Below are 22,953 nucleotides of genomic sequence, written 5' to 3' on the forward strand. Positions count from 1 at the left end.
AACCAACAATTAAATAAACCGTGCGTGAATCTCAAGAATTCGTCTCTTCTTCTTCTTCTGTTTCATTTTTGTGGTCAACGACTCGGGAGAGAGGCAAAAAAAGATGGGAGCTTTGGGGAAGCTGATCAACATCTCTCTGTTTTTCTTCTTCGCACTGATGGCTATCAATGTACCGCTTCTCAACGGTCAAATACTATTTCCTGGAATCTACCCGAAGCTCCTCACCGATCTGAAAGACTGGTACAGCTCTGAGTTCAACGATTACCTCTTCATAGAGAAGCCTCTTTTCTTCGTTGGACTCGTCTGGCATGAGATCATATTCCTATTGCCTCTCTCCATTGTCAACATCTACGCCATTCTTACCAGCAAGTCGTGGTTTGGTACCACTTCTTTGTTGTATGGAGCTTCTTTCCTCACTTCCATGGTACATTTTCTTCTTTCTCTTCATTTTCATTTGGCTCAGTCTATGTATATTTGTTTTTGATGTTGTTGATCTGTAAATGTTACAACTTTCTTGATTTGGAAACGAAAATTCTTTTGGAGTTCTATATTTTAGTATATGTGATTGCTCTGCTTCTCTGAGAAGGCTAGATTGTACCGCTTTGTTTGTAAGTTTCTTTCACGTTTTGTTTTTGTGTGTTTTGTGAATCTCTAGGCTGCTATACTTGGAGACATGATAGGTTCAGAGAAGGTGACTAACAAATTGCTATTGGCGTATTTGCCTTTCGTGGGTCTTGCAATTCTGGCAATGCTTCGTGGTCTGGTGACTTGTTCGACCAAAAGATCAACTGTTTTAGCCAGGAGAAAGCTTGCTTGAGGATAAACCAGGGTAATTTCTCATTTGAAAACTTTACTTTATCACATGGTATGAATGTTCAATGTGAAAACATTATCCCTTCTAGAAATTTTGTTCAAGTATTAACTCAGCAACAATTCCTTGGTTGAACTTAACCTAAACAGAACCAAAAGGTAAATTTACTTGGCAATGGCCCTTTTGAGAGACACTCATTGTCTGGTAAAAAAAAGTGTGAGCTTTCCCCTAGACAAACTCACATAAGCTTACAAAAGTACCAAAATACTTGTATAAGATATTTATACAAAAGAAAGACAAACTCCAAATTCCTGATGATGGTCCATCTAACCACAAGAAGGAAAGAAAAACAGTAACTGTAACACAAAAAGAAATCCGAAAGCATTCTTTCTAACCTAGTTTTTGTTTTTGTCTAATTCAGTATGTGACAGGGGAAGTCAAATTCCCGAACCTCGTAAAACCATCTACATATTCACTTTCAAGTAAAAAGTTTTTCACTGCTTAGTTTCATCAAATAAGCAGACCAAAACTTAACACTAACAAACACTCAATGGTATTCTCTTGTGAGGTTCGATCTTGACTCCTCCGCTTTTCTCAAACTGAAATCTCTCTCTTTTTTCCATCATCACCATTTTGTTATTTCCTGCAGAAAGAAGAAGAAAAATATGATTACATCATATAATGGCGTAAAAGCGAGAAGAATATATTTAGTGAAAGTAGTACCTAATGGATGGTTTTCAAGCAGTCTCACAAGACATTGAAGCTTTGATTCTCTCAACAGTGCAAGCTATTAGATTGTTGACAGTTGCAACAGAGCCAAGAGACAGCTTAGCCGTAGGAACTGAGTCAACCAGAATCTGAAAAGCAACAGTCAAGAGCGACCCTCCATCTCCTCCAGGGGCTCCACTATTGGCATTACCATCAGGAAGAATAGCAAAACCTGATGGAAGCAGAGCCACATAGTCTGGATCACCTCCATTAAGCACTATGTTCATAGCTACAATATCGACTGGAGCATAGATCACAAAGGAAGCTGTAGGATCAGTGCAGCTCTCTTGTAGGATCAGCATATTGCTCTGGCTAGAGTTTGCACTCTGTGACATAAAGAAAGATTGAAAACTCTTAGCTAGGATCAGATGATTATAACAATAGTTCAAAACCCGGTGTAACTCACATTTACCCGAAGAAGAGAAACACAGTTTCCGGTATCCCTCCCGTTAGCAATATGTGCCATTTCTTGCACAACTCCTCCATTAGACAGAATATCCCACTGCAAAATCTCACAAAAACATCAAAACTCTGTCCAAAACAGAACAAGAGAGCGTAGTAACTAAAATAGTTACCTCATTTCTTGAATTCTCGTCTCTGAGGAAGTCAAAGACTCGCTTTGGAGGAACAGGGATCCAAAAAGAAGTGGCTGCACTAAGAACAATACCAGGAGGCCTTCCTGGATCATCCACACTCTTCCTAGTCATCACTCTAACATCTTCAGCTCCTGTACCGGACAATGTAGTCCACGTGTGAGCGGTTGAAGCACTCACTCCTGCACAAAAGCTTATAACCATCCGCTCTGCCAATTTCAGCATACTCCTCCTCCCTTCTTGGTTGGTTATCACTGCATATTCATTAATATAGAACTGTGATTCTGACTCTGACTCTGATTATGAAAACTGTTTATGAAACAAACAGTAGGTTATACCGCCAACTTCTCCAGAGGAAATGTTTGTAGCCATGACACTAGCTAACCGCTCGCATTGGCGGTCAAGAATGGCTACCCAGCGTTTAGCACCAAAGGCATGACCAGTACTAACCATGTGTTTGTATAAGTTATGAACTCCTCTGTCATCAACTTCCACATGCTCCACCCAAGTCACCTGTTACATTAATTCTCTCTACTTAAGTAAACATTTTGTATAACCTAATGTTTTTATTATATTACCTTAGAATATCCATTTGGCAATTCTTGAATCAAACATCCTGAAGCTCGCCGCCTGCATCTAGCCGGGGGATTTGGTTGGAGACTATCCAACGAAATATCGACAACCGCCCACGAACCATCTCCTTGTTGTTTACAGTAACGTGCGAAATAGGTTTCACGTGTTGGGACTAATGGAGATGGAACTTGAAACTCTGCACTCATCTGCAAGCAAAACAGAGTGGTTATTTCAGTTTGAAATTTAATTTTTACAGAATAAAAGCAAAAAAAATTACCACTTGAAGAGCTCCATTATAGTTTCCTGCAACTCCTGTCGATAAAACCGCTAATGTCATTGCTCTAGAAACCATCCCCGCGAAAATCGTCGACCATTGATTCTGCAACATCATATCAATGTTGTTGAAACTAAACAGAGAAGATTGCTTTTAAGTAAAATGAAAATGTTAATTACCACATCCATGAGAATCTCAACGATGTTAACATGATTCATGATCACAACCGCGCTTTCTCGCGAAGCTTCTGATCTATATCCAGCCGGTCTAGGTCCGATCCCTCTAGGAAAGGTCCTTGCATATTCTTCTTCGTCTAAAACCAAACTCTTCCACAGAGGCTCGTCTACTTGAACCATCCTCATGAGCTCTTCCATTGCAGCCACGGATAAGTCGATGATGACAGGTTTGTCAGATTCTGTTGGTGCAGTGATGGACTTAAGGAGATCGTTTGGATTGTTTCCATAAGCTTCTCCTCCAATATTTCCCATGGCGAGTTCTAGTGGACGTGGAGGAAGAGGAGGAGGAGACATAAGTGGATAGTTTGAGACTGGCTTGCCTACGTATTTAGCTGCGATTGCGGATATACGGTCGATCTAAAACAGACAAATAAGAAAGATTATTGATCCTTGTGGTTTTCAAAGTTTGGTCACAAGAAGAAACGTTGAGTAATGTTGTTATTATGTACTACTACTCCTTACAGTTCCAAAAATATCGTTTTAGTATCTCAATTTAATATCATAATTTTTTCTATTCTTCAATGAAAAAAAAATGTTTAAATTCTCTAATTTCAATACAAATCTATAAAAGTTTTTATTTTATGAAGAAAGAAATGATTATTGTGAAAGCGATATAACATTAGTGGTATAAAAACAAATTCTAATTTTTTATTTTATCTTCTTGACAACATTTAAGTGTAAAACTCTTAACATTATTTGAACATTTAAAATAGTTGATTCTCATACCTCTTCCCTTAATCGAGCATTTTCGAGACGGAGTTGGTGTTCGTCGAATGACATTTCTCCGATAGCTGTTGGACCACCACAATTAGGACACGAAGCATTTGCAAGAGCCTCTCGATATCTTAGGTTGTCGTTTCGAAGCTTTTCGTTCTCCGCCCGAAGATGTGAGTTCTCATGCCGCTCGTGATGATTCTGCGCAAATAAAACTTATATTCCGGTTATCTCTAAAGTTTTATACAAGTGATTTATTTCTAATTTGGGTAAAACGAAGGAACAAAGGATTTTACTTAAAAAGAGGAAAAGTGTATGTTTCAAATAAAACACTCGTGTACACGTTATGTGTTTCACCGTATTTGCATAACGTAAGCATATGTGTCCAAAACGTTTCAATCTATAGATTATATATGGCTCTAACTAAGATAATAAATAGGCAATGTTGTTACAACCAAACAATTTTCTATAGCTTGATCCGCCAAATATATAGTTCTGCCAAAGGAACAACTTTTCAATTGAAAAAAAAAATAAGTAAGAAATTTTAAGTCAAAGTGTCTCAACTAGATCTAAAATCTGCCAAAAGTCAATGAATTCATTCTGAAAGAAAACACCAGCCACCCAAAATGTTCTTAAGTATAAAGATAAGCCCTTCAATGTATATATACAAGACTTAATATGAATGAAATAACAATTTAATTAACAAGTATATATATTTTCTCTAATATATATAGATCCATTAACTAATGTATATATGTTCATAATATAAAAAGTATACCTTCATTTGGGTACGTTTGTTTTGGAACCAGAATTTGACCTGAAGAGGTTCCAAATTCAATTCACGGCTTAGCTGTTTCCTTTGCTTGTCATCTGGGTGAGGACACTCTTTGAAGAACCTATTTAACAACCAAAACAAAAGAATTGTCAAAAAACACACAAGAAAATTGAAGTAAGTGAGTAAGTTAAACACATACGCTTCCATCTCCTGGATCTGAAGTTGGGTGTGTCGATGATATCGTTTCTTCTTGTTAGGATGAAGAGGATCTTGGTCGTTTCCTGATCCTCCTTCTTGATTCTCACTTCCCGATTTAGTATTCGGACTGTCGAATTCATCGTCCCGAAGAAATCCTTCATTATTGTTGTCTTCATGGTTGTAGTTGTGGTTATTGCTGTCTGCGTTGTTCATAGCCGCAAGCAGCATATTTGGCTCGAACATCTTTTCTTATACTCCGGAAACTGAAAGCAAACCCTAGAAGCAAAAAAAAGTAGAGAGTTTTGTCAAAATTTAGGGTTTGAAGAAGAAGGGAAATTTCTTCGAGGCTGGAAAAATATGGCAATACTTTTGTCCACGTCAACAACTTTACAACCTTCTTTTTGTATGAACAACAATAACTTAAATCTTTCTTCGGAGTCGTTTATCTTTCTTCTTGAAGATCATACAAAATGATATAAGCAAACAGAAGAATTGGAGATGATTGTAGGAAACAAAGGACCCACTAATTGAAAGCAAGAAAAAAGAGCCTTGCATAAAAAAGACATCACAATCACAAATTAATTTGTTATTGAATAACCAACCCAAAAATAATGAATTTTCACATACTCAAAATTATTCGAAACTACCGATTTTTTACCCTTTTAAAAGAAAAGAAAAAAACTAATCAGCAGACTGAAATAAAAACTATGATTGATTCAAGAGTCATATCATATGTAGTGTAGATGGAAATCAATTGTTGTCCAAAGAAAAAACTTTAAAATTTCTACACTATAATAGCTTTGATGGATGGTGATTTAATTTAAAATTTCGAGGTATTTTGATCAGTTTTGATTTAGATGGGATAGGAAAGAGAAGACGAAAAGAGAAATGTTGGACTCATTTGTTCAAAGCAAATAAAATGGGAAAAAGTAGGTACAAATAAATTCCCAACTCTATCCTGTTTATTAAAAAAACAATATTTTCGTGAGAACAAAACAAAATTTAATTAAATATAATCATTAGTAGATTTTCAAAAAATAAAAACTCTTCAGGAAAAAGTGTAAACTACTATTTGGCGATTAAGAAAGAAAAAAAAATTGAAATGAAAAAAATAGTATTATATCTGTGCACCTGTGCGACGGACCAACATATAGTTATTATACAACTTACAACCAACGTGACATAAGGCCTGGGTGATGTATTAATTTTTTCCAGCTATTTCTTATCATCATCATCGTATTTAAACGTTTTTATTACACACATTAATATGTAAATGTATACTACTACTATAAAGTATATACACGTGTTTATATATAAAACCAAACGTATAATGAAAATAAGGATATACGAAGAGAATACAAACCTTTCTGTTTTTTTTGGTAGGCAAGGGAATACTAACCTTTAATCTTTCCTCTTTATTGTTTTCTTGAAGGTTTCATCTCTGACTATGCAGAAATTGATAAGATTATTTAAAGAAGAATACAATAAATCAGAAAGTCAGAAAGCAAATTAGGAGAGGAATGAAAGATATTAGAGGCAAGAAATCAATTAATTAATGCTAAAGAAGGCAAAATTTAAGACAAAATATAGATGACTAACTGAAAATTCAACATACAGGATATATTAAATTATAAAAAAAAAACATCATGAAAGTGAGAGTTTTATAAAGATGCTAAGAAAACTGAAGTGTAATGGATCCAATGATACTTTAAACAAATAAATTTGTGTACATGAATTAATGGATAAAATAAAGAAAACAGCAGAAATGATGAGGTTTTCGAGACATACACTGGGATATAGGAAGAAGCGACGAAACCCTAGAGGGAGAGAGAGAGAAGAGTAGAGCGGTGTCTGGTCTGAGATTTGTTTCTCGGAAAACCGCTGATGGTTTTGTGAAGCGCGGTTTTGTTGGCGAGCAAAAGGTTTGAAAGGTAGGTGCAAATCTTGGAGGAAGAGAGATGAGAGAGTAATGACAGAGAGAATTGAGAGGGTGCAATGAAATTAAATGGTGCGAGAGGGACACTTAATTATCCTACACGCTTATATATATATAGAGAGAGAGAGATATGTTACAATTTATTTTATTTATGTTACAAAATTATGTGTTGTTTTTCATCTTATATACAATGTCAACCTAAAATAATTTTATTTTTTATTTATTTAAAATATTATAATGTGGTGAGGAATGACGGCTAACGGTCTATGAGCCTATGAGACTTACATTTATCTATTAGATATGTAGTTATTTTTAAAAAATCATTAGCATTATTCATAACTTATGCATATGCAATAAATCACCACTTAACAAAATTAACTATATTAAAAAAAGATTTAACTATATTGAAATTTGCTTTAATACAGTTCTCCATTTACAGAAAAAGTTAGACAATAGTCCCCATTTGTCAAGGATACAATTTTAAAAGTAATTTTCTGAAATTTTAATACTCTTAGATTATTTATAATATGGAAAAAAATTATATAGTTTTTTAACTAAAATTCAATGACTTGTTATAGTTAATATTTATCTTTATGAGATATAAATTTAATTTTTACTTTCAAAAAATATGACTATTATATTTTTAACTATTTTATTTTATTATTATTTCATATCTTTGTTATAAATTTAATTGTAAAGAAGGAAAATTTCATGATTCTTCTTCCACATGGCATTTTCTTAAATATTATAGAAGTTTAGGTTGTATTATTGTTAGTCAGACAGAAGTTGATTGAGTGATGTATTTATTTTATTTCATTTAAAAGAAGAAAATCTAAAAATCATCACCTTAATTTTGAGTTTTGTTTACGAAACAATTGTTTTTTCAATTTAAGGAAGTCAATGAAATATCACTTTTTTCACAGTAAGACTTCATTTTACATGCCTAGAAATATTAATTACTTTGTGGCCCAAGCATTTATAACTATAACGTGCAATTAAGCTATTTAAAATACGGATCACCCATTAAAAAGGTGATAATTTGTAAAAGCCATGCATTCATCTTAATTTATCACGCGAATATATAGAGAAATATACTGCGTATTTAATTACCTAGTTCTTAAGCTTTGTTTTTTTTTTTAAAGTCCTTATAGCTATAGCTTTAACACTCAAGTTTTTCTTTTCAGTAAGTTTATACTTTACCTAGATTCTTTAAAATAACTATATATAAAAAAACAATAACCCAACTTATTTCTGATTTTTACTGTATATATGTAGGTACAGATATATAGATGGAGTTATACGTACGTACGTATGCGATAGGGTGGCGAATAGTTTCGACGCATTAAATGTGTACACAGAGGCTGCATGGGCTTTAGGCCATTTACTGCTCTCATGCCTCTCTTGCACTTTAACCTCCTCTTCCTTCTTCGTACTCTCCTACTAAAAAAAACTAGTAATTCAACGCCTAACATTTTAGTTTTTTCTTTTTTTTTTTTTTTTTTTTTTAGTTTTTTCTTTTTTCCTGCTACATCACTAAAAGTTAATTATTTCAAAAAAGAATTGCTACAATACTATTCACATTTTAAGTTTGTTTCATCCTCGTAAGTCTCAAATATTTATTTTTAGTTTATTTCTTTTTTTTGTCAAACTTTTAGTTTATTTCAATTAGTGTTTTTTCTGCCAATATGATCAAATCTGAGATTCAAAATGGAATTCTTCTGTTGAAAAAATGGATGCTTTTGTAATAAATTCAAGATCGTAGTTTTTTTTTGTTTCTGGGCTTCGTATATGGGCCATAAGACGGAAGTAAACTTTTGGCCCATTATATATTTTATCCCCAACGAGAATGGCAAGGCCGAAAGTCTCATTCTCCGAGAGTGGAAAGTTAGTTAAGGAAAATGATTGATTTTTTTGTTTTGTTTTGCATTAGTCTATAGGACGACTTGTTTCACAAGAAACTAGCCGTATATTGTAATATCCAATCACTGAATTGAGCAACTTGGATAGTTTACATTGAGAATGCAGGAACGTGGATTCCACAAACTATAACAGTTTATTATAGTTTTTAACTTTTGAGAGCTAAGGACTAATAAAAAAATTCCCCAAACTACATCTTCTCCAAAGTCAATAGCTTTTCAAAGCGCAAAAGATGATTTGAAGCTTTCTTAATCGTTGCATGATTTCGATTTCTTCTAATTGTGGAAATTTAATATATTTAATTGCAGCACCAGCAGAGATCAAGAAGATAGTGGAGGCCATGCAATGTCCTCCTCGAGCTCCTCTTGTATTTCAACCCTCATTAAGAAACAGAGGAAAAATGCAAATGGGATTATCTAAATCTTGTTTGGCATTTCTCCATGGACTATTTCAAAGCCGCTGGGTGATCTATAAAAGGCCTGAGAATGTCTCCTTCATCTTCATCTCCAAAGCTCGTTCTCACCTTACTTGGCAAACACTCAACGAAGAAAGGAGAGAGAGACGGTAATGGCGATCAAGAACATTCTCGCCCTTGTGGTTCTTCTTAGCGTGGTTGGAGTTTCTGTCGCCATTCCACAGTTGCTTGACCTCGACTACTACCGGTCTAAGTGTCCCAAGGCAGAGGAAATTGTTCGTGGTGTCACAGTACAATATGTTTCTCGCCAGAAAACCCTTGCCGCTAAACTTCTAAGGATGCATTTCCATGATTGTTTCGTCAGAGTAAGCTTGGTTCACTTGTTCGAGACTGTTAACCAAGGGATATGAAAAAACTAGCTAGTCCTAACACTCTTTTGTAATGATTCATGTAGGGATGTGATGGTTCCGTTCTTCTGAAATCTGCAAAGAATGATGCGGAAAGAGACGCTGTCCCCAACCTGACCCTGAAAGGTTATGAAGTGGTGGATGCGGCCAAGACAGCGCTGGAGAGGAAGTGTCCTAATCTCATTTCTTGCGCTGATGTTCTTGCCTTGGTCGCCAGAGATGCCGTGGCAGTGGTAACATTCCATTTTCGCAATGGACTAGTGATTTTGTCATTCCAAAACTGAAGACTATAGTATGTATATAACTTATTAATTGTCTTTGAACAGATCGGGGGACCATGGTGGCCGGTTCCATTGGGCCGCAGGGATGGACGCATCTCGAAATTGAACGATGCATTGCTAAATTTACCATCTCCTTTCGCCGACATAAAGACGCTGAAGAAGAACTTTGCCAACAAGGGTCTTAACGCTAAAGACCTTGTGGTTCTCTCAGGTATGTCTGCAGCTGGCACCTTATGATGTGCAATTCTCAAAAGAGTTATCAATTTGAAAGCTGAACAAAAATGGTTTCTTGAGTAGGGGGTCACACCATTGGAATCTCTAGTTGCGCTCTCGTCAACAGTCGTCTCTACAACTTCACAGGAAAGGGCGATTCTGACCCATCCATGAACCCTAGCTACGTGAGGGAATTGAAGAGAAAGTGCCCGCCTACAGATTTCAGAACCTCACTGAACATGGACCCAGGCAGTGCGTTGACATTCGACACTCACTACTTCAAGGTCGTGGCTCAGAAGAAAGGGCTCTTCACATCTGACTCTACGCTTCTCGATGACATTGAGACCAAAAACTACGTTCAGACTCAGGCCATTCTCCCTCCTGTGTTTTCTTCTTTCAATAAAGATTTCTCCGATTCCATGGTCAAACTTGGTTTCGTCCAAATTCTTACCGGCAAAAATGGTGAGATCAGGAAGAGATGCGCCTTCCCTAACTAATTTGGATCGATCAGACCGGGTTTCGGATGATTTTGAGTCTACACGTTTTTCTCTGCTTATTTTCTTTCTTTTTCTTTTTTCTTTCACGGAAGTTTGAGCTTTGGTGTTGTCTTCTTCTGTTTCTTCCATGAATAATTGTTTTTTGTTGAGTAACTTTACATTTGTATTCTTTACGGTGACTGTGTTTTGTAATGGAAAAAGTTTGTTTCGAATTCATCCGTTAAACGTAAACCTAAATTAAACAAAAATTATAATTGGAAAGCAAAACATTTTGTAAGCTTCGTGGTGTTTTTACTATGAATTAATATTTATGTTTGTTTTTCACGGTTAATGGTTATGGTTATTAACCGTTTTAATAATTTATTTTCACGGTTAATGGTTACAATAATAAATGATCTATTTTCACGGTTAATGGTTACGGTTATTAACCGTTTTATACGGTTATGATTACGGTCGGGGTATGGTTAATAAACGGTCTGGTTACGATCCAAAATACGGTTACGGTTAGAATTTGGTCATACTTTGATGACACCTTTTAGGGGTTTGGATGTTGTGTCCAATTAGTTTACAAAAAATTGAAAATTTAACACTTATAAGAAAAAACCTTTTAGTTTTAATAGTAGTAATATAAAAATATTGTTTAAAAAACATTTTTAAATAAAATAAAAATATTGTTTTAAAAACATTTTTAAATAAAATAAAAATAAGTGTTAAAAAGTTAAATTAGGTGTAAACTATATTGAACCGATGACGCCTCTTAGGGGTTTGGACGTTGTGTCCAATTAGTTTACACAAAATTTAAAAATTTAACACATATAAGAAAAAACTTTAAAGTTTAAAAACCTTATAGTTTTAATAGTATTAATACAAAATATAGTTTTAAAAACATTTTTAAATAAAATAAAAATAAGTGTTAAAAAGTTAAATTAGGTATAAACCATATTGAACCGATGACGCCTCTTAGGGGTTTGGACGTTGTGTCCAATTAGTTAACACAAAATTTAAATATTTAACACTTATAAGAAAAAACCTTATAGTTTTAGTAAGAAAATAAAAAAAGGAAGAAAAACAAAAATAAGGAAGGAGGAAAGTAAAATACCTTGTTGGGCTTGGGAAGCAAAAAGGGCCCAAACAGCAAAGTCCATTCGAAAGCGTAATGTGGGTCCACCGTTCTCTTGTGGTTGTCTTCTCTCGTGAGAATTTTTTCTGATCTTCCGCTCGAAAAGTCCATTCGAAACCCTTAGACGAAACTCTGAGAATTTTTTCCGATCTTCCTCTTGTTCATCCTCTCACACGATCAGATCTGACGGCGAAGGCGAAGAAGCAAACGTACGTTCATCGGAGTGTTGGCGTCGACATTAGCTTGGCGATTGATAGTTTGATTTTCATCTTCAGATTCTAAAATCAAATCCAGTTCAACTGAAATCGATCTCGATTGGAGAGGGTTATTCAATCAATGATGATGAACTCGAACTCACGGCTTACTTCAATGTCGATCGGCGAAGAGAAAAAAATGAGAATGATGATAGATTTTGGTTTTCGTTTCTCGAAGAAGAAAAAATAAGAAAGAAGTAGAGGTGAATAGAGAATTTTGATTTCTCAAGTATGAAGAAGAAGAGGAAGAAGAGAATGCGTGAGAGTGTATTTATAATAAGCAAACAAGGTTCTTGGTTCTAACCGTTGGGATTATATTTATTAATCTAACCGTTGGGATTATAGAGGAAATCTAAACTTAGATCCGATTTCCATTTTACTAATATCAATTTAAACAAGAGGAAATTTCGTTTTAGTTGTTTCCTTTTTTCGATGCCTTTGGTTATTTCCTTCTTGTGATATAACGGTTAGAAGAATCATCTTTTTGATCAAGAATAGATGGTTTTATAAGTATGTAACTTCCTTTTGTCAATATTATTTGCTTACTAATTTCATTCTAAATGGTTTTATGCTTTCTTTTAGGATCAGGTTTATTTGTTGTATACAGAAAAACAATTTCCGTTCCTAACATGTTGTGCTGGTACAGGCAATGTTTGTTTTTGGAGCAGAAGCTAGATTCTGAGGACTTGATTGACATCAGGCTACCAATGCTAGTCTATGTGTCAGGAGCCATGAATGATTGATTGCTTTGGTTTTGAACCAGCGAGGAACGCTACCATATCCTCAATCTTGATTCTTACCCCTACATTCTACAACTCCATGGCTATGTTCAGTTCCCTCAGAGGAAACCACATTGTCTTCTTTGATGTTAGTAATGTATACACTCTTTAGTGCCAGTGGTCGTTGACCATTAGTAAAGCCATGGGTATTGTTATAATATGGAAGGCGAATTTAGATCTAAAGAGCTCATCCAACATAAAGAAGAGAGATTTAAAAGAACAAATTGCAAGTATCATTTGAAGCAGAGACAATGAGAAGAGCTCCATCCCTAAACAACAACCGTGTCAAGCATGGTGCCTAATGTCTGAACTATGTTTGATGACATATGCTCAATCGTAGTCATTCACCTTTTGAATTTTGTCTTTTCTCATATACCGCACAAGTAGATTCCAATATCTAACCAACATCCAGTCACAATTTTGAATACGACAAATCAACGAAGCCCCACATAAACAAACAATCAAAGAAATTTTAATCTCATAATAAAGGTAAACGACAGTAATGGTACACGTATTATTAGCTAGTACAGTGAACAACAAATCAACACAATAATGTTGAACTAGTTCGTTGCATCAGGAACATCATAGTAGCGTATAATAAGTGTGTTTTGTTACCGGGCCTAAGGTGTAAGGTCTTGTATGAAAGTTCTGTTTTCTTGATGGATATAGTCCAGAGAAGATCCGAATCCGATTCGACTGTGATTTTCTCTTCTTTAACCGTTTTAACTATGAATTAATATTTTTGTTATTGATGGCCTTAACTTTAGTATGTTTTACTTCGGCCTTAACATTCATCAATAACAAAAATAAAACACACCTATGATAAGGCCAATGTTAAGGCCAAAGTAAAACATACGAAATTTAATATGTAAGGCCAAAGTCCAATGTTATCATATGTAAGGCCAAAGTCCAATGTGTTTGTTTCCCACCTATGATCCTAAAATTATCAATAAAAATGAAAACTCCTTGACATAAAAACATAAATAAATTTTTTAACCGTGAAAAACAAACATAAATATTAATTCATAGTAAAAACACCACGAAGCTTACAAAATGTTTTGCTTTCCAATTATAATTTTTGTTTAATTTAGGTTTACGTTTAACGGATGAATTCGAAACAAACTTTTTCCATTACAAAACACAGTCACCGTAAAGAATACAAATGTAAAGTTACTCAACAAAAAACAATTATTCATGGAAGAAACAGAAGAAGACAACACCAAAGCTCAAACTTCCGTGAAAGAAAAAAGAAAAAGAAAGAAAATAAGCAGAGAAAAACGTGTAGACTCAAAATCATCCGAAACCCGGTCTGATCGATCCAAATTAGTTAGGGAAGGCGCATCTCTTCCTGATCTCACCATTTTTGCCGGTAAGAATTTGGACGAAACCAAGTTTGACCATGGAATCGGAGAAATCTTTATTGAAAGAAGAAAACACAGGAGGGAGAATGGCCTGAGTCTGAACGTAGTTTTTGGTCTCAATGTCATCGAGAAGCGTAGAGTCAGATGTGAAGAGCCCTTTCTTCTGAGCCACGACCTTGAAGTAGTGAGTGTCGAATGTCAACGCACTGCCTGGGTCCATGTTCAGTGAGGTTCTGAAATCTGTAGGCGGGCACTTTCTCTTCAATTCCCTCACGTAGCTAGGGTTCATGGATGGGTCAGAATCGCCCTTTCCTGTGAAGTTGTAGAGACGACTGTTGACGAGAGCGCAACTAGAGATTCCAATGGTGTGACCCCCTACTCAAGAAACCATTTTTGTTCAGCTTTCAAATTGATAACTCTTTTGAGAATTGCACATCATAAGGTGCCAGCTGCAGACATACCTGAGAGAACCACAAGGTCTTTAGCGTTAAGACCCTTGTTGGCAAAGTTCTTCTTCAGCGTCTTTATGTCGGCGAAAGGAGATGGTAAATTTAGCAATGCATCGTTCAATTTCGAGATGCGTCCATCCCTGCGGCCCAATGGAACCGGCCACCATGGTCCCCCGATCTGTTCAAAGACAATTAATAAGTTATATACATACTATAGTCTTCAGTTTTGGAATGACAAAATCACTAGTCCATTGCGAAAATGGAATGTTACCACTGCCACGGCATCTCTGGCGACCAAGGCAAGAACATCAGCGCAAGAAATGAGATTAGGACACTTCCTCTCCAGCGCTGTCTTGGCCGCATCCACCACTTCATAACCTTTCAGGGTCAGGTTGGGGACAGCGTCTCTTTCCGCATCATTCTTTGCAGATTTCAGAAGAACGGAACCATCACATCCCTACATGAATCATTACAAAAGAGTGTTAGGACTAGCTAGTTTTTTCATATCCCTTGGTTAACAGTCTCGAACAAGTGAACCAAGCTTACTCTGACGAAACAATCATGGAAATGCATCCTTAGAAGTTTAGCGGCAAGGGTTTTCTGGCGAGAAACATATTGTACTGTGACACCACGAACAATTTCCTCTGCCTTGGGACACTTAGACCGGTAGTAGTCGAGGTCAAGCAACTGTGGAATGGCGACAGAAACTCCAACCACGCTAAGAAGAACCACAAGGGCGAGAATGTTCTTGATCGCCATTACCGTCTCTCTCTCCTTTCTTCGTTGAGTGTTTGCCAAGTAAGGTGAGAACGAGCTTTGGAGATGAAGATGAAGGAGACATTCTCAGGCCTTTTATAGATCACCCAGCGGCTTTGAAATAGTCCATGGAGAAATGCCAAACAAGATTTAGATAATCCCATTTGCATTTTTCCTCTGTTTCTTAATGAGGGTTGAAATACAAGAGGAGCTCGAGGAGGACATTGCATGGCCTTCCACTATCTTCTTGATCTCTGCTGGTGTTTCAATTGAATATATTAAATTTCCTATGAAACACAATTGACTATTGTTTATAAGATAAAATAATGGTCATTTCGCCTTATAAAACGGAATTTTTCACATTAGACATTCACGAATGTCTTGCACGTTATCATTTAGTGGACATTGTTCAAACGACAACTCATAAAATAACATTAGAAATATGTATCTGTTTTCAGTTACTAAGACCCAACTTGCTAATTAAATTCTTAAGTAATTTCTTTGGGAAAAATTGAATAGTTGAATACGGTCTATAACGAGTGTGGAACACACGTTCCGTGACTATTCTTCTAGACGCCAGGTCATGGAAGAGGGCATGTTTACTTAGTCGCTAGAAAAATAACGAACCCGTCCACAAAACCTTAGTCAACTAGACAACTAGGCAGAACCGGCCGACCCGAACAGAAATCTGCAAATCCACATATTTCTAACATGTTTTGGCCCCGGTCCGAATTGTTTCCGCTTATAAATTACAGGGAAAATCCTTTTTCAAGATATTTCCAAAAGAGTTTAAAATTTAAAGATTTCTTTCATCAAAATCTTCTCTAGCCTCACTTATTTTTCCAGGATGAAAATCTAAAAATATCCTCTCAAGTTTTTTTTTTGTTTGTTTAGAATCCACATATATATATATCAGTTTATTAGAAGATGCCAACGTTTGACAGACTTAAAGAAATAAATTGGCGTGGTAATCTGACGAAACGCCACTCCTGATGATAGGAAAATATTTCGAGCAGTTGAAATGCTCTCGTCCGTTTATGAATAATTCAGTTCTATAGAGTAGTTGTGTGAAATTTTAATTTGTTCTCCTCCCCTAGTATAATATAATGTTTTAATATCATTGCGCATGTTACAAAACAAAGATTAGGCATCAAGATATAAGAAACACCAATTTAGGACAAAACAAAAATTCCAAAAAAAGAGTATACGTTGTAAAGTTGGACATATATATTAGTTTTATGTTCTAGTGACTATTGTATCGGTTATGACTTATATTATTAAACTACGTTGTAATTTGAAATTTTATTTCACTTAAAAACATGCATTACAAGATTAATTCGGATAATGATATAACGGCAACACTAATCGTCTATCAGAAAACATGACTATACGTGTCCTACTGTTCGTACATATATGTTTAACAAAAGTAATTTTACTAGGATCATTACCATATGGTATATCTTAGCATCTGAAATTAGTCTATCTACCAAGTCGCAGTTAATCCTATATACTTCTATTATACATTAAAGAACTTAAAAAAAAAAGAAGATCTTAAGAATATAAAACAAGGTTAATAATCTTGGAATACTCTCTTGCTCATTAGCAGTTGTTCTTTTGCGGTTCTTTTAGTTGTACTACTGCGGATTAGGTCGAGTACGTATTGTAGTTTTGGAATTAAAAAAAATATCACTCTCGAAACGAGTTTTTTTTTTTTTTTTGGATGGGAAGATGTCGGCAAAAACGAGTTGTTCTTCAGTGAAAAATCAAAGTACGTTATGTCTTGAGGTGATTGATCATCCAAAAATTTAGAGTATTCAAGATTACCAATATTCTAGTACTCGATCGCGACTAAAATAAATGAATCCAAAATAAGATTCCATATAATCTCAATTATGTTATAAAAAAAATTACAGTTGTTGATTATGACATCAGAACACTCGATACTTTTAATTACATTCAGCTAATCTTTCTATGTTACTAACTCACTAAAATCTACTGTTGGCTTGACTTTTTGTATCGATGATTATGACATCATAACGCTCAACACAATCTATTGCGTTTTGGTATATAAAAAAACAAAAATCGTTGATTATGACATCATAACGGTCATTAAAATCAAGACTTTCTATGTTACTAACTTACTATAGCTTGATTTATGGACCAAACATTCACCATCTTTTACCATATCTAATACTTTTGATATTTTTAGTATCAGAGTATATTTTTGATATTTTGGTTAATATATATTAGAAAACAAATTCGCTACGTGTTTTAGAACATACAAATTACAAATTAGTTTTACAAATTACAGGAAAATAAATATAAGTGGAAAGACGTAAACTTTAATTAACTTTTTTTTATAAAAAAACTCTTCCAAATTGCCTCATTGAAGTGTAACATTATCTCTTCATTAGTAAGAGTATTAAAAAACCATTTTGTAATTATGAATAAAAATTTCTCAAATTTTTATTGTGGCGCTGATTATGAGCCAGAAAAATAAAGTAGAAAAAGAGCACATGTTAGTTAGCTTAGATGGACCCACTTCTACTACCAAACATGCAAACTCTTCTATATAAACCTATGTTAACGTCTCAATACATCACACAACATAATCCTCCCAAACAGAGAGAGTCTCAAAAATTAAACCAACAAATTTAAAGATGAATTGCTTGATAGCTATAGCTCTTTCAGTCTCTTTCTTTCTTGTGGGAATTGTTGGACCGATCCAAGCTCAATTGCAGATGAATTTCTATGCCAATTCTTGTCCTAATGCTGAAAAGATTGTTCAAGATTTTGTTTCAAACCACGTTTCTAATGCTCCTTCTCTTGCTGCTGCTCTCATTAGAATGCATTTCCATGACTGTTTTGTCCGAGTAAACTCTTCTTTTCCCTCTTTTTTTTTCTTTTTTTCTTTATATAGTGGAACATTCTGAATAACTACGAAACTAATTAATGACGGATATATATACATGTACATGTAGGGTTGTGATGGATCAGTGCTTATAAACTCAACGTCAGGAAACGCAGAGAGAGACGCGACTCCTAACCTAACGGTTCGAGGGTTTGGCTTCATCGACGCAATTAAATCTGTGCTTGAAGCTCAATGCCCTGGAATTGTCTCTTGCGCTGATATTATCGCTCTAGCTTCTCGCGACGCTGTCGTTTTCACCGTAAGCATCATATTCATCACATAACATTACTCTAAATTAAAAAATCTTAATTAGTATTTCTCATCATAAATTCTGACCTTTGGTATGTTGTAGGGAGGACCGAATTGGAGTGTACCGACCGGAAGAAGAGACGGGAGGATATCAAACGCAGCGGAGGCATTAGCCAACATTCCTCCTCCAACCAGTAATATCACCAATCTTCAGACACTCTTTGCAAACCAAGGACTTGATCTTAAGGACCTCGTTTTACTATCCGGTAAAGCCTAAACTCATTCCACACTCTAAGAATAAAAAATTATTGAGTGTTTTAGAAGAAAATATTTGCGTTTAAGATTTATAAAACATGTGTTAATCATACACACAAAAAACGACTATTATGATGGTTTCACAATAACCGAAAAGTAATACTTATTATGATTTCAATAAAGAAAATTAGAAAGTACTGTTTTTATGATATAGAGAACATTTCAACCTAGAGTTTCAAGATATATTTACAAGAAATATATGTGTTATAAACAGGGGCTCACACTATTGGTGTATCTCACTGCTCGTCTTTCACAAACCGTCTCTACAATTTTACGGGTCGTGGAGGCCAAGATCCGGCTTTGGACAGCGAGTACGCAGCCAATCTCAAGTCTAGAAAATGTCCTAGCCTCAACGATAACAAGACCATCGTAGAGATGGATCCAGGGAGCCGCAAAACATTTGATCTAAGTTATTACCAGCTCGTACTCAAGCGTAGAGGTCTGTTTCAATCAGACTCTGCTCTCACCACTAACCCCACAACACTTTCAAACATAAACCGGATCTTGACGGGTTCGGTGGGGAGTTTCTTCTCTGAGTTTGCCAAGTCAATGGAGAAAATGGGTCGGATCAATGTCAAGACTGGTTCAGCTGGAGTGGTTAGGAGGCAATGTTCCGTTGCAAATAGTTAAGGGGTGGAAATGTAAAAGATTTGGGAGCTTGTGGGGGTAGTTGTGATAATAATTAATAAGGATGATTGTGAATTTATGATGTGGCCTTTTGGGATTTGTGTGTATGGATTTTGTTACAGACTTCGTCAATAAAGAAATAAAAAGATTTTACTGCTTTTTTTTTAACATATTTGGCTTGTCGTGTATGAATCATGACATTTTAGTTGGTTTGAGTAGTAACACTGTCATTTTGTAGATAGAGTTATATGCAATCTGGATAGAGGATCCAGATTGTTTAATTGCTTTTAGTGGCAGTTTTGAAACGAGTATTTTCACCTACCCCTAGCTCAAACTCGGATTACTTCCAACTATCTAAAGAAAATACCGAAAGACCAAAAAAAAAGCTTTATTATTTTCATCAATAAACGTACAGAAGTGAAAAAAAAGAAAAAAAAGAAAGAGTAAACGAGTGTAAAAGTTATTTGAGTTTGTATCATTCCTTCGTATGGCTCAGGAGAAAGAAGAGAAAAACTCTGCCCCAATTACAATCCTTTTTCACTTTCTTCTTGAAAGAAGTATACCCGAAACTATAGCTGTCCCTGCAACTGCAACTGCCACTGATGATATTATTCTCTTTAACGTAAACACTGACTTGTCGCTTGGTATCTCCATTAGATCATTCATCTGCAATTTCCGTGAAAACGAACATAAATCACAATCCGAAACAAAAATAAGCTCCTTCATTCAGATATTGAAACGACAACAAACCGTAATAGGTTGCTTCCAATTCTTCTTGATTCCATTAATATGTCCTTTTCCGATAACTGCTACAACCGAACTATGGTCACTTGCAACTCTCAGCAAAGAGGATGCCATGTACCTGCGCATTTCATTTATCAGGATGTGAAGTCGATGATAATTTGTTAATTCTTCTCTATATTTGCTACTACCAGCATTTCTATTTTTAGTTTACGAATCTGATAAACTACATAGAGGGAATAGAGAATACTAACTGGTCTCGCTCATGCACAATTGTATCCATGAGAGTTGGAAATTCCTTGCTCATTTCTTGAATCACCAAAGTCACCATATCCACATTGTCCATATCTTTCAGCTGAACCAGTCCAATTTACCATTGATCGATAGTTAGAATCAATGTATATTTGTTAGGACAAATCACACTTAATTATTAGATGTGCGGAAAAGGAAAAAAAATAATACAGTAAGACTTACCATTTTCTCGAGTTCCTCAGCGCCCGGCAAGAAGACAGCTTGAAACAGTATGGAGTATAAAAACTTAACCTTGTGCCATAGAGGCATCTTGGCCCATGTTCTCTTTAACGTAATCTGCTTCGAGAAATACAAAATTAATGAGTATACTGAGGATTGAGGAACGCTTTTGAAAGAATATACGCTCATGAAATGCATAACATTATTAAAAGACTGTTTTGAAACTACGGACAAACATATCATTATCACCTGTACAGGACGATCACCAAGTATCACCTTGCCGCCATATTTAATCGCCTCTTCATACGCCACACGAAACTCAGCACCAGGAAAAACCTCAAGATGACTGGCGATCTAACAGAAGGAAAGGATGTAAATTTTTGGTTCAGAGACTTAAAGCTTCCATCAAAAAGTTTCTTGATTAAGGAAAACCTGCCTTTGCAAGAAACCATCCATAAAGTATTCCGAATGTGTTCTGTTTCTGCTTCCAACTTTCTATCATGTCCGACATGGTTGGAATCTAGAAAAGCAAATATATTACCATTTCAGAATAAGCAAAAGGGCTAGAACCGTGTATAAGTACTTAGATCTGTGAAATCTCATCACCAAAGCCATAGCATATAGAGCAAGTGATGTACAAGCATCATAGAAATTTCCTCTAAGATATAGGCAGCCTCTGCTTTGTGATTTAGTGAAGAAATTTTGGCAACACTAATCATTCTAAAGATAGAAAGAGACACTAACAAAACTAATCATCACACAATGATATGCATTTTTTCCAAAATCACTCACAATGATAGATCTTCACAATATACAAAGAAGAAAACCAAATTGGAAAGAAGAAGCAGAATCACAATTGTGAAAGGCAAACCTTCAATGTTTGAGGTTTGAGAACAGACAATCGGCTCGAACACAATTCAACGAAGACAACCTGTGATATCAACAACTTGCTTAGACCTGAACATAGACAAGATAAAGATATCAAACCTCAGTCCTCAATGAACACATCTAAAGAGAAGAACCTCTGGTTTCAAGATGCTGATTATTGCTTCAACTTCAAGACAGGATTGCTGCAAGCAAGGATATACAGGATTATTCCACTATGAAAGACTGAATGCTAATCTAAAACAAAGAGCTAAGCATTTCTTTTTCTAGCCTATACAATCAAACAAAACCCAATCTTGCTGAATTTAGCAATTTTGTTTCCAGAAAATAAAGATTATTACTAAATCAAAAACCCTAACTCCATTTCTGGCAACTGTTCTGACACAGCCAAAAACACGTTATTTCCCCAAAAAGGTTTGATAAATTTCTTGAATTCCACATGCAATTTTCAGCTTTCTCCAAAGATTCCAAGAACGAGACTCTCTGAACCGTTCACTAGTTACCAAAATATTAGTTCAATTCCAAGACAGCTCCTTTGCAAACTTAGAACCAAATGAAATCGAAGAACGAGGATTACCTTTGATACATGAGCAGTACCAACCAAGTACACATCGCAAGATCCACCATCCGCTGTTGACTCGCACGTCAGAATCACAACACTTTTCGCCAATTCCTCCGGTAGCTCCACTTTAGTAGCCTCCGATGAACACTCGCCGCCATCATCATCCGCTCCACCGCCATCGCCGCCGCTAAACACAGAATCGGAGCCTCTAAATTCTTCCTCCGCCGCTTCGTCGAGCAGTTCATCCTTCTCCACATTAACTATGCTGTCGCTTAAAGAGATATCGCCGGTAGGCCTAGGGTCATCGATGTGAACGAAGTCCTCTCCAGAGTGAACCTCCGGCTCCGAAGACGGCGATTGCGTCGGCTCTATCGTCATCGAAATCGAGGAGATGATGGCAGATTTAGTAATATTGAAGAATCCGGAGGGCGAAGATAAAGAAGATAGGGATCACGCAAATGGTAACGAAAGAAAGAAGGCAAGGAAGGTATTAACAACGGTGGCAAAGTCGTCTAATCCCCCAGCTAATGTTACGCTAATTAATACTACTTAATTAATTTACCTTAATCACTTCCTATTACTTTCCAATTTCGCTTTAACTGGTTTAACCGGATTTGTATTTGGCCCGCATCAATACGGTCGCATTTATATTTCAAATAGCATTATTTTCGGTTTACTATTTTGTTCTTCTTCATTTTTTGAACAAAATAAACAAGAGTGTGTGAATGTGACTTGATACGATTGTAGCACGCTAATCGTAAAGGGAATCAACTGCAAAAGTGAGCGACTGAGATATCTAGGATTCTTAGCTTGTAATAGAAGTAAATTATCATTCTTAGTTTTTATATCTTAAAGTAAAGATGTA

General features: G+C 35.6%; 6 protein-coding genes and 4 long non-coding RNA genes across 21 annotated transcripts; 5 read left to right on the plus strand and 5 right to left on the minus strand.

The window, feature by feature from the left end:
* The first annotated feature begins 55 nt into the window (after positions 1–55).
* On the plus strand, positions 56–1,003 carry AT1G05220 (Transmembrane protein 97, Putative). The gene is made up of 2 exons (NM_100401.3): positions 56–424; positions 656–1,003. The coding sequence occupies exons 1-2, from the start codon at positions 104–106 to the stop codon at positions 815–817; spliced, it is 483 nt and encodes a 160-aa protein (NP_172014.1). The 5' UTR covers positions 56–103; the 3' UTR covers positions 818–1,003.
* Positions 779–2,723, plus strand: AT1G04353. Its single transcript, NR_138699.1, has 3 exons — positions 779–829; positions 1,233–1,379; positions 1,461–2,723. It is a non-coding gene; the product is annotated as an other RNA (long non-coding RNA).
* Positions 1,057–7,061, minus strand: HDG2 (homeodomain GLABROUS 2; the record flags this gene model as incomplete). Of its 12 annotated transcripts, NM_001197982.1 has the most annotated exons (14): positions 6,731–6,966; positions 6,342–6,387; positions 5,310–5,395; positions 4,944–5,218; positions 4,748–4,865; positions 3,982–4,170; positions 3,199–3,612; positions 3,023–3,124; positions 2,751–2,951; positions 2,511–2,685; positions 2,155–2,426; positions 1,986–2,081; positions 1,535–1,905; positions 1,062–1,454 (listed from the first exon to the last, which is right to left on the minus strand). In NM_001197982.1, the coding sequence occupies exons 4-13, from the start codon at positions 5,183–5,185 to the stop codon at positions 1,549–1,551; spliced, it is 2,166 nt and encodes a 721-aa protein (NP_001184911.1). In that variant the 5' UTR covers positions 5,186–5,218; positions 5,310–5,395; positions 6,342–6,387; positions 6,731–6,966. The 12 variants fall into 12 exon arrangements, with proteins under 12 accessions (NP_001117231.1, NP_001184911.1, NP_849596.1 ...); NM_179265.2 differs by lacking the exon at positions 5,310–5,395 and having other exon boundaries at positions 6,731–7,061; NM_001123759.1 differs by lacking the exons at positions 6,342–6,387; positions 6,731–6,966 and having other exon boundaries at positions 1,057–1,454; positions 1,992–2,081; positions 5,337–5,409.
* Positions 7,062–8,438: 1,377 nt separating this feature from the next.
* On the plus strand, positions 8,439–11,184 carry AT1G05240 (Peroxidase superfamily protein). The gene is made up of 4 exons (NM_100403.4): positions 8,439–9,575; positions 9,665–9,850; positions 9,944–10,109; positions 10,196–11,184. The coding sequence occupies exons 1-4, from the start codon at positions 9,363–9,365 to the stop codon at positions 10,606–10,608; spliced, it is 978 nt and encodes a 325-aa protein (NP_563732.1). The 5' UTR covers positions 8,439–9,362; the 3' UTR covers positions 10,609–11,184.
* A 537-nt stretch (positions 11,185–11,721) lies between these two features.
* Positions 11,722–12,230, minus strand: AT1G04357. The gene has a single exon (NR_138700.1). It is a non-coding gene; the product is annotated as an other RNA (long non-coding RNA).
* On the plus strand, positions 11,755–12,104 carry AT1G04363. Its single transcript, NR_138701.1, has 2 exons — positions 11,755–11,938; positions 12,007–12,104. It is a non-coding gene; the product is annotated as an other RNA (long non-coding RNA).
* A 502-nt stretch (positions 12,231–12,732) lies between the features above and the next one.
* AT1G04367 lies at positions 12,733–13,403 on the minus strand. Its single transcript, NR_138702.1, has one exon. It is a non-coding gene; the product is annotated as an other RNA (long non-coding RNA).
* A 358-nt stretch (positions 13,404–13,761) lies between these two features.
* Positions 13,762–15,521, minus strand: AT1G05250 (Peroxidase superfamily protein). Its single transcript, NM_100404.4, has 4 exons — positions 15,118–15,521; positions 14,843–15,028; positions 14,584–14,749; positions 13,762–14,497 (listed from the first exon to the last, which is right to left on the minus strand). The coding sequence occupies exons 1-4, from the start codon at positions 15,328–15,330 to the stop codon at positions 14,085–14,087; spliced, it is 978 nt and encodes a 325-aa protein (NP_563733.1). The 5' UTR covers positions 15,331–15,521; the 3' UTR covers positions 13,762–14,084.
* A 2,406-nt stretch (positions 15,522–17,927) lies between these two features.
* Positions 17,928–19,645, plus strand: RCI3 (Peroxidase superfamily protein). The gene is made up of 4 exons (NM_100405.4): positions 17,928–18,200; positions 18,309–18,497; positions 18,591–18,753; positions 19,017–19,645. Exons 1-4 carry the CDS (start codon positions 17,988–17,990, stop codon positions 19,430–19,432), a joined length of 981 nt encoding a protein of 326 aa, NP_172018.1. The 5' UTR covers positions 17,928–17,987; the 3' UTR covers positions 19,433–19,645.
* A 156-nt stretch (positions 19,646–19,801) lies between these two features.
* On the minus strand, positions 19,802–22,928 carry AT1G05270 (TraB family protein). Its single transcript, NM_100406.5, has 9 exons — positions 22,104–22,928; positions 21,664–21,711; positions 21,513–21,572; positions 21,078–21,161; positions 20,891–20,995; positions 20,645–20,758; positions 20,425–20,525; positions 20,180–20,291; positions 19,802–20,095 (listed from the first exon to the last, which is right to left on the minus strand). The coding sequence occupies exons 1-9, from the start codon at positions 22,464–22,466 to the stop codon at positions 19,967–19,969; spliced, it is 1,116 nt and encodes a 371-aa protein (NP_172019.3). The 5' UTR covers positions 22,467–22,928; the 3' UTR covers positions 19,802–19,966.
* Between the last annotated feature and the right edge of the window lie 25 nt (positions 22,929–22,953).

Source organism: Arabidopsis thaliana (assembly GCF_000001735.4).
Source record: "Arabidopsis thaliana chromosome 1 sequence".
Lineage (NCBI taxonomy): Eukaryota > Viridiplantae > Streptophyta > Magnoliopsida > Brassicales > Brassicaceae > Arabidopsis > Arabidopsis thaliana.